Below are 19,641 nucleotides of genomic sequence, written 5' to 3' on the forward strand. Positions count from 1 at the left end.
CGATGAAAACAAGTGAAAAAATAAGACATGCTCTTGAAGGTTACAAGTGATAGAAGAGTTAAAGAGCTCAGAGGGCACCAAGTAACAAGCCAAAAAGCTAAAAAGTTAAAAGTGATAAAAGTTGACAATGAGGGAAAAGACAAAGTGTAAAACCAGGAGCAAGTGGTGGAGGCAAAAAATAAAAAAAATACTGCTGAAGGCTTAGGATACACATGATGAGAGGAGTGTTGTGTAGCTAAAACCAGGCATTGCATGGCAGGTAGGCTAGTTCTTTTTCTGATAATGAGTAATGCTGCCATCTTGGCATTCACTGTCGGAACTGTAAAATTTTGGAAACAGGACGTTTATCTGAATTTCAAAGAATGGAAGTAATAGCGAAGAACAAAAACTCACTGGCTTGTGAAATCATCAACGCAGGCAAGATACTGGCAATGAAGGACCAGTGCATAAGGAAACCTCCAGTTTCATTATTTGAAAAAGTAGCAGCTTATTTGTCATGCAATACCAGATTTTAGATATGCGACATTTGTCTCACCATGTGCACCCTCGGCCTTCAGTCGTATTTTTTGTTTTGTGCCTTCACCACTTGCTTCTGGTTTTACATTTGGTCTTTGACCTCATTGTCACTTTTGCGACTTTAATCTTTTTAGCCTTTTGCCCTGTTATTCATTGACCTGTGACGCATTTATCTTGTTTATTGGTTTTAGCTTTCAAGGCTATGTCTTGTACACTTGTTTCCACCCTGGTTTCTTCCATGTTCCTTGTTGGCCATTCTTCACTAACTTTGCTTTTCTGCTGTGTCCTAGAAAGAGCTGTGCAGATCCTTACTGACTTATTGCCTCTGTTTTTTTCAGACTCAAAAAACCACTTGTCACATTGTTTCGGGGTATATCCTGATATGGTTTCATCTTTTTTTGCCATGTGGTCCTCCTTCTGTGTAGTCTGTTGTCATTTTTTTTTTTGCCCTGGTTCCTCACAGATTGCAAAAAGCCAGTCTGAACAGCCATGAAATACTATATATGCTTTTTATCTTGATCAGGTGCTCTAAGACGTCTTGAAGAGTTTCTTTGCTTGCGCCATGAAGAGTTCATGCTCCTTGTCAATGCATTTGCTGTGCTTGATTCTTAGACTTGCCTCTGTGCAAGCTTGATATGGTGCGAAGTGATTTGTCAAATATTCGAGGTTTCTAAGAATCTGTGCCTTGTGCCTCCAGTCATTTTATCCAGTTGCCGCTGGTGATTACATGGGATCCCTGTCAAAGAGCTTGCAGCAGAAACAGAATACTCTGTCTTAATATGTTGAATATCCAGCGTCCACTGAAGACTGTTGTTTTTGAGGTGTCTTTGAGAAACCTTGTTTAGGATATATGGTAATGCTCACCTAGGAGAAATTAGGAGGAATTGATTAAAAGGAAAGGATTCCCGCTGGAGAATATTAAATAACAGCCATGTTGAACCTCATTTCTTAGATAAAAATGTCCTAGGAATACATGGTTCTAATGTACCCCAACCCCCTCCTTCAATTCCCCCCCCCCCATTCCAGTTGCATCCATGAATCTGCCCCTGCAATAACATCACTAAAATGTCTTGAATGGTTGTAATATTGGGTGACGGACGGGACCGGCCGGATTTACTTTGGTGTTATCGTAGTGTTCGTGGTCACAGTCAACATGTGTTACGTTGGTGTACATATCCGTGAAGCAGCAGAAAAGTGGTATCCAGATTTTTGATTTGTGCGTTAGTTTCCTAGAACCATGACTACACGCCACCTGTCCCACTTTTCATGCAATCTCCCTTCTCTGGGTCGCTGTGTTTGACGATACTGGCTTTCGCAGGGCATTTTCACTTCTTTTAAAACCATTATTTAGCTCATGAAGCTGATGTTTTAGTCTTCCCTGCTCCACTCTTAATAGTGCCTACAAAAAAGCTAGCATAACAAAATTTTGATAGTGTTAAATTGGGTGACAGGAGAACTTAAACCTTTTTCCAGTTGGATATGTAGAAAATGGTACAAGCATTATATTTATCATCACGGATTCCTTCTGTTCCTAATAACAGTGCCTTGGCTGCAGACTGGTGTGAAGAAGGTCGGGCGTACCACTTTTCTGCATACACATGGGCAAAATTTGAGTGGGGCAAAACAGCTATTGTCGACATGAGCTGAACTTTCTCAGGTTAAACAGCAGACCATGCAAAGTTAGCCAGGCTAGATCAGGTTAGTTTTAACCTTACTACGATAATTCACCTTGTTCCTGTACTTTAAAAAGGGCTTTTTCCATCATCTCTGCTTTTCCTTGAAAACTGTCACAATGCACCAGCAATTTTAGCACTTCGGTATTCTTTTTCTTTCATAAATTGTCTTGCTTAGAACTGCGCATACGGCAAGACAGCTTGTCAAGAGAGTTCATTTGCACTGTCCATGGCTACAATGCAAGAGGCAGGACAGGTGATTGAGTAGAAGCAAATGAATTTCAAAATAAAAACAAACCATGCTGACATAATGCCAGCACAGCAAATCAAATCTCTGTTTCTAAGTTGTTAGAACGCTGCTCAAAATTTTTTTCTGCATCTATGCACATAGCAACAATAGTAGCACTACCACCATTCTCTACAAAATCATTCAAATTTTCTGTGCCCATTTTCTCTTGGCATTCAGAATTGAAAACATTTTTTTGTCCAAGACAAGTATTTCTTATGAACGAGTAACTATGGGCTCACAGTCCAAAATCCTGTGAGTCTCAAGATGATGATTAGCAAAAAGCCCAGGTTACATTTAGGTCTGTAATTAACGCCTAAAATCAAGCAGTGTCGCTCTTCAGTGGTAACCGCTGGGTGCCTAAAAGAAGAACTAGCTATAATGAAATTCTCACAGAGCAGAGCATGCAAAAGAGAGAGAAATGGTGCACACATTATTTCCTACCACCCTATAAGGCAATACAGCTTGAGACAGTCAGATGTGTTCCGATTTAGATAATGCACAGGGCGTGCTGAAGGCCGTTTTAAGTTCAAAGATGGAAAGAACCTGCACAACTGAGAAGAGACAAAGGCTAAGCAGTGAACTGACAAAGCTCTCTAAGCACAACTGTCCTCCCCTACCCCTTTCCCTTCTGCCGCTGCAGAGCTTACAGGTGGAAAGAATGTCATTGAGATGGTCCTGCCCGCAACAAACGACACCTGAAACTATGCCGCGTCTGTAAGGTGCATGCACCCTTTGCAACCCTCTACAGCAGCGAGTTATGCACTCATTTTGGCATGCTTCAGGCATACATATTGTCTCCCTCATTTTAAAGAGCTCTGGAAATGTCTCTTTTGAAGGTCAAGGGACAGAATGAGGGAGGGCAGAGGATGAGAGGATGTAGCATGACACCCACAGGGAAACTCACCATCCCCATCTTGGTGACGTCTTGTGCGATTGCACCGGTCACCCTTCCCTATGGCTAGCATAGCTCCCACTTGTCGGAGACAGGTTCGCTGCTAATGGGAAGTTAGGGTTTTTTCTCTTTTGTATTTTGATTTGCATTCATTTCAGCATGAACTGTTAGGCAATGCTTTATATTGTGACTATAGCTGGATACAACTGAAGAATGCAGCAGCGGCAAATGCCCCTATGGTGTCGAATTATTCTGACGACTTCATGGTTAATTCCCATGCACTTGCTAATCCATCACGCCAGCTGGCAAAGGGAAAGGATGAACCACAAATTAGCCAAAATAACCACAACATCGTAACTGTTGGTTGGTGCCGTCGACTGGAAGACTTCCTTTTTGTGGTATTTGAGACTACGGTCTTGAGTTGTATACTATGCAAGATAACCCATGCATACAGCATTGTTATTGCTGCATTTGACATGAAGCTTTCTTGACGGGTGCGCTGTAAGCCGCACATATTTCTTCCAAAGTGCACCTGTAGGGGGGAATATATATGTGGAAGGAGTGAGGAGCCCAGGATGTTGTACAGACATGCTCAGCTGTGTTGACTAGCCTCGAGGACAGCTAAGCCTGATAGTGAAAGTACCTTTTCCTTGCAGCCCAGTTCAAACTGAGCATAAGTCAGGATACTGAAAAAGGCTGTTGATACTTGCATTATTGAGGCCTGCATGTGAGCCGTACTAGCGGCGTCTGGGGAAAATGCTACAGCACTGAAAATGTGCGACTCCCAATGCTCAACCAAAAGTTTTATTCGAAGCTATTGCTTAATTTTGTTTTGATTCTGCCTACAGAGAATATTTTGTGTGCATTCTGCATCAACCTTTTGCTTGGTTATTGCTTGAGGTTGTGGTTAGAAAAGTTTTTCACTCAGGGCAGCAGGCACTTTCCACTATTCTGGGACAGTGCAAGCTGTGTGCAGATGTGAGGGTAACGTCACATTCACGTAACAGCTTGCTCTGCAGCACTAGACATCATTTTAGTCATGCGTGTCACTAGTGGGGAATTAGTAATAAGAACAAGCCCTGTTAATTCCAGCTTCACTAAAATGTGCATATCCCTCGCCATGCATCTAAATCTTTGTAAAGACAAAGCACGTAAATATGTGCTGCAAACTTACTTATTACCTGTCAAAAAAGATTTTTGGTTACGGCTGTACTTTTGGGTGACACAAAATAGGCATGCTGATTATTCGTCCTGTGTATACAGACATTGCTACTCTGGTGTCAGAGAATGCTTTGAAGGAACATTGAATGCAAACTGAAGTTGGCCTTTGTCGAGAGGCTACTGAGACTAAAATGGTGCTTTTATAAGCTACATAAAATGAAGAAACAAAGTACAGGTGTTGTCATCATTGCCTCATTTTCTAAGTAGACTGCAGTCTACTGACACGTCAGATTTCTGGGTGCAGATCACAAGGCCCTAAGCAGCCTTGCAACTAACTACAAAATGTGGTCATGAAGTCCTTTTCTACGTATACGTCAGAATTTGAATTGAGTGACCGGTAAATTTTTAAATTTAGTTTTCTCAGCAATAAATGCATTTTTCTGCTGCCACACAGACATCAACAAATTGGTTTGATTCGATATATTGGGGGTTAACGTCCAAAGCGACTTACGCTATGAGGGACGCCGTAGTGAACGGCTCCGGAAATTACGACCACCTGGGATTCTTTAACGTGCACTGACATTGGACGGCACATGGGCCTCTAATTTCGCATTCATCGAAATTCGGCTGCCGTGGCCGGTATCGAACCCACGTCTTTCGGGTCAGCAGCCGAGCACCATAACCGCTGAGCCACCGCGGCGGGCAACAAATTGGGAAAGTGCAGACAGAAAGAATTTTTCCCTAGAGCAACAGGTTGCATGGAGTTGTTTTTGCATCCCTTTAAAACCTAGTGTTGGAGTTCACTGAGCAGCTTTCACGCAAGTAACAAAACACTATGGTTGTTAAAAACCGTATTAAAGTGAACATTTAGGAAAAGTTTATTTTGGCTTGAAGTCTGGTTTTGTACTGGGCACTAAAGATTACTGGATATATTCACTAGTGCACACAATGAAACTGAAATGTGGACTACAAAGGAATTAAATTTTGGGGTAGGAGGAGGGGTGCAGTCTTCTGGCAATGTTTATTATTTCTTTGAAAACAATATAGATATGCTCACTGTCCAAGGAGTAACAATGCTCTGTCCTTGTTTCAGGACCATTGCAGCTGTGAATCCTGTCCGGGGAACGAAGGTAGAGCACTCGAAGAAGAAGCAGCACTGCCCCTCTTCAAAAGTTGCTTCCCTCATCATGCAAGACTGACTTTTAACTGTTCTGAAATTTTACAACTTTTTAAATCAATATTTTATGTATACGCTGTGATAAACCAAACAGCCTGTGGCATGCCTTATCATGCAGTAGTCACAAGAGTGGATGTACTATGTATAGGGTATCAATGTTATATGGTTAGACTGATAAGTCAAACAGCCAGTGGCATGCTTTATGTCCTGTTGCTTGTATCTCACTTCATTTCGTACTAGTGTCAGGCAAGACACAATTTGCTTAAGATGCCTTATTTATGCTTATACTTGCTGTTACACTTCAGTGGCTGGTTGTATGAATTGTAGCACTACTTTCTATCTTGTCTGTGTTAATTTTTTCATTTTAAAGTTATTATAGTCTCAAGATAAGACGTACTAACTGGAGTGAAAAAATGTCTTGCAGTTACACTGTGATAAGTCAAACGGCCCGTGGCATGCCTTATGTCCTGTTGCTTTCCTCTTGCTGCTTAATGCAGCACTAGTCATGAGCAAAGCATATTTTTCCAATACTCTCCTTTTGCGTATGCTTGCCATTAGTTTAGTGACTGGTTGTGTTCATTGTTTAGGTATTATTACTTTGTGTTGTATTCATTGTACTGTATGACTATTTTAGAGTGAATCGTGCCATTCTGTATGACAGAAAGGCACAGGTTTCGTTTCTACTTTACTCGCCATTACTGCGTATTTTGCATGTTTTTACTGTGCAGGCAGGGAAATGTTTTTTTTTCTTCGGCCACCCACCTACCGTTTACCTTAATTCAGTGATGCTGAAAGATATTACTGTATAGCAAAATACCAGCCATGATTGCATTGTTTAACACTGCACATTTTGCAATATTCTTGAATACTAACTTGCCTTTGCTTGTGATTCTTTAAAAGCGGTGAAATATTTTATTCCATTGAAGTATGGCAGCAGTCCTATTGTTCTGTATCTGTTTTTATGTTAGTCATTAAAAGATGATGTGAAAGATAAAGTGTGTGAAATGACAGAACATGGAGCTTCACAGAAAATTTCTGTGAGTCATGAAAAAAAAGCTGTTAAATGACAGAAAATATGGTAAGTGAAAATGGAACATCACAGAATTTTTCTGTTAGCAGCAAACCGAAAAAACCTCTGAAATGACAGAAAAAAGTAAAAACACAAAATGTCTGTTATCCTCACAGACATTTTCTGTTAATTGCAAAGAAGAAACCCGGTGAAATGACAGAAAAAGTAAAAACAGAAAACATACACAAACAGAAAATTTCTATCGTCTTAACAGAAATTCTCTGTTGTAAAATGACAGACAAAGTAAAAAACAGAAAACATAGCATAACAGAAAATTTCTGGCAGGGCAGCTGCCAGAAAATTTCTGTTTTTTTCAATAAATATTTTTTACAGTGTAATCATTCGGATCTGCAATATCAAATAATGTCTGTATTGCTGTATAGAATCCACCTACATAGATCGCGCCGGCGTATTGTAAGGGATCGGTAGTGCGTGCGGGGTCATTACTACCGCTAATTCTTTCTCAGTACCCCGCCGCTGCCGTCTTCAATGGACCCCCCCCCCCCCCCCCCCTCGACGGGACGAGACGGAGGGGTGCCCTCGAAGCGAAGAATGAGATTTCTTGGAACGACGCGCGCGCGCGCGCGCGCGCAGGCGCCGGGCCGCTTGGGCGTCCATCGCCCCTTGGGGCTGATTCGCGCCGGCTAGGCAAAAGAGCGGTGAAAGCTGAAGGGCTGAAGGGCCGCCACACGTCGACCCCCCCTTGTCTTAATCCCCTCGTCTTGGCGGACACCAGATATGCGACACAAGCTCGCGACGAACGTCTCGTTCGAAAAGACTGCAGAATTTCTGAGGATTAAGCACTGCCGGACGGAACGGCGTCAGGGCGGCTAGCCGGGAGGAGCGAAGGCCCGAGTTGTATGACGCTACTGACCGGGGGTCGGTGAGGCGCCGACTAAACAGCCTTGGGAAGGCTAAGTCGCCTTGGAATGCAGGTCCGAGCCCGCAGTGTCAGCTACAGCGGTAGCTGCCCGCTTAATCCCGATAATCCCCAACTCCGAGACGACGCCAAGGTCGGGGGGTCATTGGGGAAACCGACGTCACGTGCTCGCACGAGTGTGTTTTGTTTGTTTTTACTTTTATTTTGGAGGGATAGAATGTTCTACCCCGCACATGCTGGTACTGGCTAGCACGACTGTGCGTTTGTGTTTGTTTTTATTTTGCAATGGAGAGGGTGTTTTGCCCTACGGAGGCTAGAGGGCTGGCCATGCTCTCGATGAGCCAATCGCATGAAGAGTGTAGCATGATTGGAAGCTACCAAATGTGGGCCGGGCCTTTAGGGTTTTAAAACCGGGCCCCGGAGCCGGGAAAAAGGGTTCTGAGCTAAGGTCAGGTGCTATGCATCTTCGGCTATGCCGAGTAGGGGCCTCCCCTAGTGTTAGCCAGTTCCACCTTTTTGTTGTTTGTCCTTTTGCTGCTTAATATGTCTCCAGTGCCTTAACTTGTATATGCTTTAAATATCTGTATATAAATCTTCAAGTATTCCCTTTATCTCTGCATCGTAACTCATCGAAGACCGTCTCTGACGGGGCGCCCCTGGTGCGAAGATAAGCTTCAGTTTTCAAGTTAAACCGTTTCTGGCGGGGCACCTCTGGTGCGAGGAACGGGAAGAGAACCTGAACTTTACTGGCGCAGTCGACAGGATCCTGCGGCCATCGGAAGACGGCGCAGGAAGAAGACTGAAGGCAGGGAAATAGGCGACGACCAGGCAACAGGTCAGCTTTCGAGAAAGGACCTGCGGAGAGACGGCAACCAGGAGAAGCAGCGTGTCGAGTAGGAAACTCGACGGTCACCGGCGGGTCGCAGCAAGTGACGACAGCGGGCACAGGCCCAGCGGCGTGCGACAGCTCATCGCAGCGTGCGGTGAAAGTGACGGTGGACTCCGACACCAGGAAGCTGGCAATGCGGATCGACGCATCGAAACCGTGAATTTCCTTCGTCCAATTGTTCACGTCCCTGTGCATGTGTTCGAGCCGGTAGGACAACAGACGGCGGTATGGAGGGTTATCCATGCCCACCTTCACTCGATGTGAGGTGCCAAGTAGAATTGGCGAAGGCGCGCTTGGCGTACTATGAGGCCAAACTTGCAAAGGTAAATGGCGGAAAGACGCTGCTTCGCGAGGAAAAACCTCAGGATGCTAAGTACGTCTTGAAGGCGGTAGAAGCAAGGCTTCAGCAGGTAGAGCTCGGGTTAGCTGAGCTCAAGGGGGTTAGGAGGGCTAGTGAACTAGCCAGGGGAAACTACTCCGAGTCCAGACAGCCTGCGCTGGAAGGCAAAGGCTTGTGCTCGTCGAGCACAAGTGAAGGAAGCAGCAGCCAGGTGGCTGTAAACAAGCAGCCGATATTCAAGAACGCCTCTTCGCTAGGAATGGCGGTGAAAAGCGCAGGAAGTGAAAATAAGATTCCTGAAGGGCGCGAAAATATTACAGCTTTTCCGCCACTGCGCGCGGCTAGCAACGGAAATGAGCAGCCAAATTCCGATGTTTCGGGGGCAATCGAGACGAAGCTGTCCGATAACAAGCAGGACAGCGGCTTAATTCCTGCAGGCTCGATTGCTGAGTTGGGGACCTCCGACACGGAGCTAGTGACAGCAGGAAATATAACGTTGCCGCAACGACACATTAGAGAGTTTTAGTATAGAGTTAGCGTGATAGCGGACCTAAGGGAAATTACGTTAGCGTGCCGCAAGCAACTTATCCCCACAGACAGTTTTAGTATAGCGTTTTGAAAACGCTAAACGCCATCTGCTTGACATGGATGTCAACGGTCCTTCTAAAATGGTTGACATTGCCGCTAACTTGCCAAAGTATAATATTTCCGAGTTTGTTAAACGAATTATTAGTGCAGCGTTCATTTTCGTATGCGAAATTGCCCCGAAATTGAAAAAAAAAATAAAATAGAAACGTAAAATAGGGGCGCCATCTAGTAAAGGCAATTTTAACTACAAGCCGTTGGAGCAAGAATATTTTTTATCACATGACGTCTAATGTTAAAAAAACATTTGTAAATTTAATATAAACTTTCTTTACATAATTTAAGTTCATAAAACACCGCGAAAAGCCTCCAAATCTATTTTTGTCTCGTTCCAGACGTTTTTGCTAGGTTCCTGCTGCGTTTCGGGCCGTTGCAGACGGTAGCAGTGCAGCTGGAGGTGCTATTAGGCTTGCGCGCTCCAGAATCGAGAGCGTATCTCAAAAACAGGGCTGAATTGCAGCTTAAACTTTATCGTCGAAGCAAGGTAAGTCATAGCGAAAAGCAAAAACACCAGTAGTTGCCGGTAAACATGCCGACCGGAATCGCAAGAGCTGCTGAATCGGCTGAAGCGGGCGGCTGTCGCTTGAAAGGACGCCGCCATGTTTCCACGCTAAGGGCGCAAATGCCGCAACGCTAAATTCAGAAAATTGCGTGCGTACGCTAACGCTATTTCCCCGTTAGCGTTCTGCGCATGCGCACTCTGGACCCGCTATTCCGCTATGCACGCAATTACGCAAAGCCCGCTATACTAAAACTCTCTATTGTGTCAGGCATAGGGCATGAAGTGCCCCATAGCATTAGTGATGGTAGTAGCCTTCCATCCGAGGCAGAGAACGAAGGGGGGCCTGATGGGCCGACCGGACCGGGCGCCGTGCAGCTGTTGAACGCACCCGACGGGTGTCACGCCAGGTCCTTCGAGGACAAGGAGATGCGTATCGACTTGCCAAAAGGCAAATTCAGGTCGAATGACCGCGAGGGGGCTCATGCAGCCCCAGAATTAAATGATGCTACGGAGCCGGCCAGCGCCTACAATGCAGGGAGCGGAAATTTCGAGACTTGCCCGTGCAGGAACGAGGCAAATGGCTCCAAGCGAGGCAAAGTAGCAGAAGGCAGGGGCTTGGCTTGTAGATTGAAAGTCGATACGAGCAACAGTAAGTTCCGTGCTACAGGTCGCAAAATCAAGTGTAGCAAGACGGACCGTACTGGTACGGTTGGACAAGTCAGGGGCTATGTTCCTTACGGCGCACGCGGTGCGTACTTGCGCGCCGGAGAGCGCATGCCTTCAGGTGCGTTGTGTAGTCAAGGTTTTGGACCTATCAAGGACCAGGAAGTTTTCGATCCTGGAAGGCAGCAGCTTTTGAATTCTCGCCCCGTGGCGTCATCAGCCTAGTGAGCTGAGCGACCGCCAGGCGTTAATCGGGTTGATTAACGCGTAGTGGTTCGAACGCACACAGGGACACTCGGTGCAACTAGGGAGGCTCACGTGGCAGCTTACGGACCCCATATCAGTGCTACTGAGTTCTCCAGTTGCGAGTGTGTGTGTATGTGTGCTCGTTCGCGAGCAGGACGACGGTGTGCATGCAGGTGAACTGGGTACAGCCTATCAACTTGAACTCCGTTTTACAACGCACAGCAAGCATGCCACCGTGTGTATTTGAGTATGCATTGTGCTTATGTTTTCTTGGTGCCCGTAAGCATTTTGCGTAATGTTGTGCTGGTGCCCGTGTGCAATATTTTGCTTTTAGTTTTGTTGATGCAACTGGTTCCAGCGCGACAGCTTGGACTTCGGCCAATGCGCTGGATTTAAGTGTGAAACGCGCATTTGAATGTGTACGTTTTGTTTATGTTATGTCACCCGCAGGGTGGTTTCGTGACAGGCACCGATCCCTTTTGTTATAATTCTAAAAGTGCCATTTGAGCCCTTTTTGGAATCTTGGAAAGGGCGTGTAAGGGATCGGTAGTGCGTGCGGGGTCATTACTACCGCTAATTCTTCCTCAGTACCCCGCCGCTGCCGTCTTCAATGGACCCCCCCCCCCTCGACGGGACGTGACGGGACGGAGGGGTGCGCTCGAAGCGAAGAATGACATTTCTTGGAACGATGCGCGCGCGCAGGCGCCGGGCCGCTTGGGCGTCCATCGCCCCTTGGGGCTGATTCGCGCCGGCTAGGCAAAAGAGCGGTGAAAGCTATGTGGCTGAAGGGCCGCCACAGGTCGACCCCCCCTTGTCTTAATCCCCTCGTCTTGGCGGACACCAGATATGCGACACAAGCTCGCGACGAACGTCTCGTTCGAAAAGACTGCAGAATTCCTGAGGATTAAGCACTGCCGGACGGAACGGCGTCACGGCGGCTAGCCGGGAGGAGCGAAGGCCCGAGTTGTGTGACGCTACTGACCGGGGGTCGGTGAGGCGCCGAATAAACAGCCTTGGGAAGGCTAAGTCGCCTCAGAATGCAGGTCCGAGCCCGCAGTGTCAGCTACAGCGGTAGCTGCCCGCTTAAGCCCGATAATTCCCAATTCCGAGACGACGCCAAGGTCGGGGGGTCATTGGGGAAACCGACGTCACGTGCTCGCACGAGTGTGTTTTGTTTGTTTTTACTTTTATTTTGGAGGGATAGAATGTTCTACCCCGCACATGCTGGTACTGGCTAGCACGACTGTGCGTTTGTGTTTGTTTTTATTTTGCAATGGAGAGGGTGTTTTGCCCTACGGAGGCTAGAGGGCTGGCCATGCTCTCGATGAGCCAATCGCATGAAGAGTGTAGCATGATTGGAAGCTACCAAATGTGGGCCGGGCCTTTAGGGTTTTAAAACCGGGCCCCGGAGCGGGGAAAAAGGGTTCTGAGCTAAGGTCAGCTGCTATGCATCTTCGGCTATGCCGAGTAGGGGCCTCCCCTAGTGTTAGCCAGTTCCACCTTTTTGTTCTTTGCCCTTTTGCTGCTTAATGTGTCTCCAGTGCCTTAACTTGTATATGCTGTAAATATCTGTATATAAATCTTCAAGTATTCCCTTTATCTCAGCATCGTAACTCATCGAAGACCGTCTCTGACGGGGCACCCCTGGTGCGAAGATAAGCTTCAGTTTTCAAGTTAAACCGTCTCTGGCGGGGCACCTCTGGTGCGAGGAACGGGAAGAGAACCTGAACTTTACTCGTATCTTAAAAGAATCTTTAAAAAACCTTTAAAAAAATCTCTAAAGGGTTAAAAATTCACCAAAACATCTCTCGGCTCGCCTTTTCAGGACTCCGAGTGCTTCCTGCTTCGCTAGACTGGCCGTAGGGGTGCCAGGGCTCGAAGTCTGGTTCCACAGCTTTCCACTGATGCCGGTGGTGACACACCGAGGTAAAGAAAATTCAAACGTGGTGCACTGGGATGCAAGCGCAAGCAGACTCCCGTAGTAATCCATTGAATTAAACTCAGCTCCATTGTCAGCACTAAAAGCACATCGAGTTTCTGACTGTAAGACGACACATGGCGCTGGTTTTTGCCGTAGGGAACCGTTAGTATAATAATGAAAGGCATGGAGCTGTAAGCCCGTTGTGGCCCCCGTGTGAGGGAACGATGGCTTGTTGTAATATTTCTCTGTCTCGTTTCCCTCTCCTCCTTCGCACGTCACTCCCACCTCATACGAAGGGTCAGCTGGCGGCAGCTGAAGTAGTCGCTCCTCAGCCCTCTTCTCGCTGCCCAGCGGCGGTTTGACGACAGTCGGCGTGAGCACGTCGTATTGAGGCGCCTCCGCCACGGGTTCTTCCATCACCTGTGGGAGAAATATGTCTCCTTACAACCGCTTCACGGGGTTTTGTTGGGGCCGCACCTGTGCGTGCGTGTGTGTGCGTGTGTGTGTGTGTGTGTGAGAGAGAGGGGGGGAGAGCCGCCACCCCAAGCATGCAGGAGCGGCTGCCAAATGTTGGATGACCCGCTGTCAGTTTTTAGGTGACGCTCCCGAAACATGGTGTGCGTCATGACGGCTCCTATGCAACGAGTGTTACGCTATAAACCCTTGTTGCGTTTCTAACACAACAAGCTAACATTGGCTCTGAGCCGAAAATTATTTAACCATTGATTAATGTTAAAAGGTCTGGCAGTAGGAATAAAAGTAGAGGAAAAGTCAAAACACACAACCAGCAGTATCCTGTATGCTTGTGGTATTATTTGCGCATGTTATGGACAGTACATGATTAAGCAAATAAAAAGATAATAAATTCGAAATTATTGCTGAGTACTCTATCTGAAAAACATGCGGGGGGGGGGGAGGAAAATGATGTACAGGATCAGTGGTCGGGTTTCAGCGCTCAAGGAGGAACATTATTTTTTTAATAACATCTTAATAGCGATGTCAGAAATACCTAGAGGAAAATAAATTTCACACCCCATCAGCACAGACTTGCATTAGGCATCTAGAGTCTAATCCTGTTCGGTGAATTTTAAGATAAGTTGCGTCGCCTGAATAATTGGTCACACTTTGTTTGAAGGAGAACGAAGAACTTCTTTATGCTAACATCACCCGCAACAGAGCTTTCTCACCTTTAAATTTTATTAATTCCAGTTCTTGTCATGGCCTCAACGATAAATCTGCTCCGTACCAGAGGTGATGATAGGTTTATATTCATGCACTTTCCTGCTCCGAAATTCGCCTTTTGCTTATTTAGTACTCCTGTTCGGTATATTTTCGACAGTGTCTTTTCTCGCAAATATTCGATGTTCTGTAGCAAACCCCCAATGTTGTTTGGTTTTTCCACTTCCCTGCTGCTTGTTCAATGAGTGATCGCTTTCTAAAACGCACCCACGGTTTCGGTCCAAACTGTCGCGGTCATTCGCGCAGCCACTGAGTGTTGAGTGAGTATGGGGCGCACTGAAGCAACGCTGAACAAAGGGGAGCTTAAGACCAACCACAATAAGAAAAGCTCAGCACTCATTTCTACCGGAACTGTGAGGTGTGTGAGATCGCGTACATTTTGTTACAGAACTCGTAGAGGTTGAGCGTGGACAAAAACGTGCCTTATGTAGCCTGCGTGAACATGCGCGTGGACTGAGCGAGAACTTGATAAAGGTGCACGTGCTTATCGGCGTGCTGTGCCCAGCTGCGTGGTTGGTGCGTTTCCATACAGGCGCAGCGAGATATAAGAGGATTCTGGTGTGGGCTAGTTGGTTCATGCTTAATAAACAGATTCACAACAGCGCTACGGAACGAGGACAGAAGGAACACGAAAAAACACAGGACGGGCGCTATATAGCGAGATATAGCGACAAAAAATAAGCGGCCACATTGCGAAAACCAAGGAAAAGCGAGAGTAAGAAGGAGCGGAGCTATATATAAGGCGTATTTTAACCGGTGTGTATTTTTTGTAGTTATTTCTAATAATATTTGCCTCTTCCGGCGACGTCGTGGTCGGCGTCGTCTGCATTGCGAGCAAAAATCCCCGGAGAAGTAACCCGGGTCACGCGACTCTGTGGCGTCACACAGCCCGCTCACTGCATTCTGAACAAACTAACCTGTGGCAGGTGGCAGTTAATAAGTTACCTAGGAGCAGCAACCTGGGGCGCAGTAGGAACACGGATGGCAGCGAAAGCAGGGCCATCGCTTCTCAGCTGCACTACTGCGCCGTCTTAGGGATCTCTATGAATGGGAAGCCGAGAATAAAGAATTCCTGATGTCTTGGCGTTCACCCATTAAAGCTATTGCGTCCTACACTTAAGTCGGAGTTTAAGTGACCTCTCAAAATTGTTTCACCATGGGGACATGGCGGTGACCATGGCGGGTTTCATACGGCTCATGCCAGTTTTTTCGACGAATATTGCTGCGGTGGTCCCTCTTGATGGATTTCTCTTTCTATTCTAGTTGACAGTTATACTGGATCTTCGACTGGGATGTCTGAGACCTTCGACTTGGACTAGTGCCAAAATAGCGAAGATTTTGGACATTCGCCGATTCCAGCTGGCGAAGTTGTCATGGCCGCGTCTGCGCTGCCTATTGCTGGCTGACGATGAGTCGTGCGAAGCGGTGAAATGCAGGGTATACAATTGCAAGCTTTCCACTGTTCAGCCGCAGTGCCTCCTCAAGGACAATGATGCGTGCCTGGTGCTTGCCGACAGTGATTCTGCGTCTTTGCGAGCCGATCACGTGTCCGACGGGGATGTTTTTCTTTATCCAGTAGCGAGTGCCATTTCAAACTGCATGCATATTTCAAGCTGAATGAGACACTATAGCAGCCTGGTGTGCGGTTTGGGTGTACGCTATTAAAAGTAAGTAATTAATACTGTTCATTTCACCTTTAAAAGAAGAAAGCCCAACCATGCATGTAGGTATTAAATTACAGGTTTCGTTTGCTTTATGGCGCTTAACGCCCAAAGCGACTCAGCCTATGAGAGAGGCCGTAGTGAAGGACTCCAGAAATTTCGACCTCCTGGGGTTCTTTAAAATGCACTGAGACCGCACAATACACGGGCCTAAAGAATTTTTCCTCTATCGAAATTCGACCGCCGCGGTCGGGATCGAACCCGCGTCTTTCGGGGTCAGTGGCCGATCGCCATAACCACTGCGCAAAGCTGTGAACAATATCATTAATAACCACTGAGCCATCCCGGCGGCTTATTAAATTATTGATGTTACTTTAAGCATAGGCAAGGGACATAGATATCTAGAAGTCCTGTTTACATCTCATTTAAGACGGAATAAATATGACAGCTCCGTTGAGAAAAAGGCCACATTATTTTTGGGATTCTTGCGGTGTGATTTCACTAATTACCACGTCTCTTAAAAGCACAGCTGTATTTCAGTCATGTGCAATCAATGATTAAATATGGATATGTTTGTTCTGAATCACTTGGATGTCAGCTTATAAGTGAATTCTGAAAAATATTCAGAATAGGACAGCGAGATTTCTTCTAGGAAATCATGCCCGTAAATACAGTGTGACAGAAAACGAGAAAACTGAATAGGCAGCAGCGAAAGGTCCGCAGAGGAAATGTCAGAATAAAATTTTCTACATTATTTAGTACAGTACAGTTGGCATAAACTGCTAACAGTATGAACCAGGGTTTTAAAGCCTGTAAATTGCATTATGAGGGTGATATTTCTATTCTCTTCTGTTAGAATTTCACGAGACATGAAGAGTTTGCTTTTGGTACTGGTTAGATTTCATCGAATGATGCTTTTCTCTGCGCACTGAACTAATTTGTCATATCAATATTTAACACCAGTAGCCTCTTCCGGTTATCTCTTACGGGGCTTTGCAGAGAGCCAATCAACCTAAAATCACTTTTTGGCATTAGTTCTTACGCAAGCGATCAAATTCTATTCCTGTACAACGTTTTTATTGAAACTGTGGGCATATTTACCATATATATTTCTACGTAATAAATGAAAATAATAAATCCTTGCAACTTTTTGTTACTGCTTTGTCCTTCCGACAAAAGAAGCCTATGTGAAGGGTATTCTTTTGGTCAGAGAGTAGAGAGATTATAATGAGTAAGTTCTGTCTATTGTACAGCTATGGTCTTTATGTATTTAATCATAAATATAATCGGCCTTGCTACAAAAGAAATTAACGGTATGAAATTTGGCGTGCTGTGTTCATTCCGTGCACTTTTGAAAAATTTAAAATATGTACACTTTTTTTTCAGTTCTTTTAACACTTTGATTGGGATGAATCATTACTGTTTTTAACGTAGAATTCAATATTTCTCTTTTATTCTCCTAACAAACTTTGCGTACAACAATCTGCTGTCATACCTTAATAAATAAGCATTTGCTTCATGCGCCAATTTCTGCAAATTACTTTCGAGTACAGGATGGCAAGCCTTCGAATTAAAAAAAGTAAGCAGGCGCCCCAGTCCACCAGAGCCCCACAGTTTTAGGTTTTCATCATGATGCGTGATACATAATAATGAACGTTTACACCAGCTGCGCCTAATATTTCGTGCGTGAATCTGATTGTTTCTTTTCCGGCAGTTTATGCTTCTTTTTTCATTTTGCCTAAACGACCATTCACTTTGTATGTGTGCAACTATTCCTCCAATTTTTCCTTCGGTTCCTCGCGATGCTTTGGCGCTACCGTCGTGCTTGCAAGTGATCAAAAATTTGTCTTTTTGTTCAACGACATTATTCAACGGCATTGACTGTATAATATTCAAGGACCTGCCTAAACTCGCAACGATTTCTTCGTGTGCGCTACCTGCTGACTGGTCGTCTACAGGCGCTGAGCCGTAATGAATTAATGAGGAAATGAACCTTTTGTGCATACTGGTAAAGTTATTCCGGTTACACCAGCCCCAATGGTGTGCGCCTGGCATATGTACATGTATTCAACGTTGTGAGCATGATGCTAATGTTCCAATGCGAGATAGAGTCCTAATATCCGCTGCACTTTGAACGCAACAACTATTACGATAGAAAAAAAAAACGCTCACCCATCGAGTTGCGTGGAACATGCTGAGGTCCAGCGGGTCCCCGACCAACTCTCCGTCCACGGAAGTAAGCGTGTGACATGTTGCCATGGCAACCACCAGGGGGCTGCGAACAGGCATCTGCCGCGGGCTCTCGACTGGCCTGGTAAACCTGCGTTATGCGACATGTATTGGCGGCGTCATTTCGCGGTGTAATGTCGTTCGAATCCGCACATGCCGAAAACATATGGCACCTGTTTTCGGCCGTCTTCGACGGCGCGTAGGCCTTTGTTACGGGAAATGCAGAGGCTACAAGCAGTCACATCACGTGCGCTCTACACATTTCCTGTTCTATCTTGTAGTCCCAACCCCGTGCGACGGATTCACCGTGCTAGTCGACGGCGTACGCATAGGCTTGTTCACATTAGAGCTGTGCAAGTCTTAGGCGGGCAAAGCAGCAGGCCTTTTGGTGATTCATTATAAAGAATAAAAACGCGAAAAGAGGCGACGCAGAGGCAGACGACAACATAGGGCGGTCTTAGCCGAGCTTGCCACTCTTGAACTGTGGACAGTAATCGCTATTTTGCCGTCATTGCGAGAGGCCGGGGCCACGAGCAGAGCTCCTGCTGCTCTCGCATACTACGCCTCCTCCGATGTATTCTACCGGGTAGTAGTATCCCTTTCGCATAGGCGATATGACTTCTGCTAGCGTGAACAAGCGTAGATATGGACAGAGGAAGGGACAGCACAAGCGTGGCACATGAGCTATTTTTCTGGCAAAAAAATAACAGAAAACGTAGAAAATGCGCAAGTTCCTAAATCACCTTGTCAGCCCGCACTTTCTGCTTCAGTAATTTCATTTTTAAGAAAGAAGCGAGGGCATGTCATTTAGAGTAAATTTTTGATTTTGGCAAGAAACGCTTCCGGAATTTCGGGCACCTTCTGACATTGTTCTTCACATGTGTCTGCTTCATTAGAAGAACAGACTTGTGCTCAAAAAGTCTGCAGTCAGGTGCCCCAAACCTGATAGTGCCTCGACAGACGCACCGTGCTCGCATAGCCAATATATGAGGCGATTAGTTGCATGAAAGGCATGCGACACGAAGGCAAAATTTTGGAAACCTCGTAGGTACTACATTTCACATAAGGTGTGCAATATTTTATGAAGCGTGGAAGACATATGTCCCATGTCTGATAAAACATGGAACATATGAATACCATAAAAAGCAAAGATTTTTCCTCTCCCTCTCTCTGTTATTTCCTTGTTGGATCTCATGATCTCCCTGATAAATGATAAATTGAAAGTGGATAGTACAGTTTATGCGTGGGACGACGCCACATGTGCAAGGTTTGAACAGTCCAGTCGCCACTTGTCGTCAGTCGAGTTCAGGCACCGAGTGACGCCAGCCGCCCAACGATAAGAACCTACGCCTGCTGAACCTTAATGCCCGTAGTAGGTAAATAAAAGCGATCAACTAGAAGCCCTAATCTTAGATTACAGTCCGCATATTGTAGTAATCACTGAAACTTGACTAAAAGAAGAAATAGATGATACTGATGTTTTCCCCCCTTCGTATAGCTTATACCACTGCGATAGACAATCAAGAGGTGGTGGTGTTGCTTTCTTGGTGAAACACAGTATTCAAGCTTTTGTGTTACCACATCTTCATGATCACGAGAGCGTCTCGTTAAAACTATGCTGCGGGGGCCGGCCTTTATCTTTATTTCCT

The 19,641-nt window shown here is 45.8% G+C and overlaps 1 protein-coding gene across 19 annotated transcripts in view; it reads right to left on the minus strand.

Moving 5' to 3' along the window:
• LOC149325704 (polyamine-transporting ATPase 13A3-like) overlaps positions 1-19,641 on the minus strand; it is a 783,814-nt gene that overhangs the window by 394,279 nt on the left and 369,894 nt on the right. For 18 of the 19 annotated variants that reach the window (XR_016286322.1, XR_016286321.1, XR_016286323.1 and 15 more), the window contains 2 exons: positions 17,936-18,083; positions 13,149-13,283 (listed from right to left, as the gene is read on the minus strand). Coding sequence is in view for 16 of the 19 variants with exons in the window: in XM_089563621.1 (XP_089419747.1) it covers positions 13,149-13,283; positions 17,936-18,083 (283 nt within the window). In the remaining 3 variants the exon portion in view is untranslated. The remainder of the gene's footprint in view (positions 1-13,148; positions 13,284-17,935; positions 18,084-19,641) is intronic. The other variant, XM_089563625.1, reaches the window with a different exon arrangement.

The sequence above is a fragment of the Amblyomma mixtum genome, chromosome 10, assembly GCF_055824585.1.
Source record: "Amblyomma mixtum isolate Tamu chromosome 10, ASM5582458v1, whole genome shotgun sequence".
NCBI lineage: Eukaryota > Metazoa > Arthropoda > Arachnida > Ixodida > Ixodidae > Amblyomma > Amblyomma mixtum.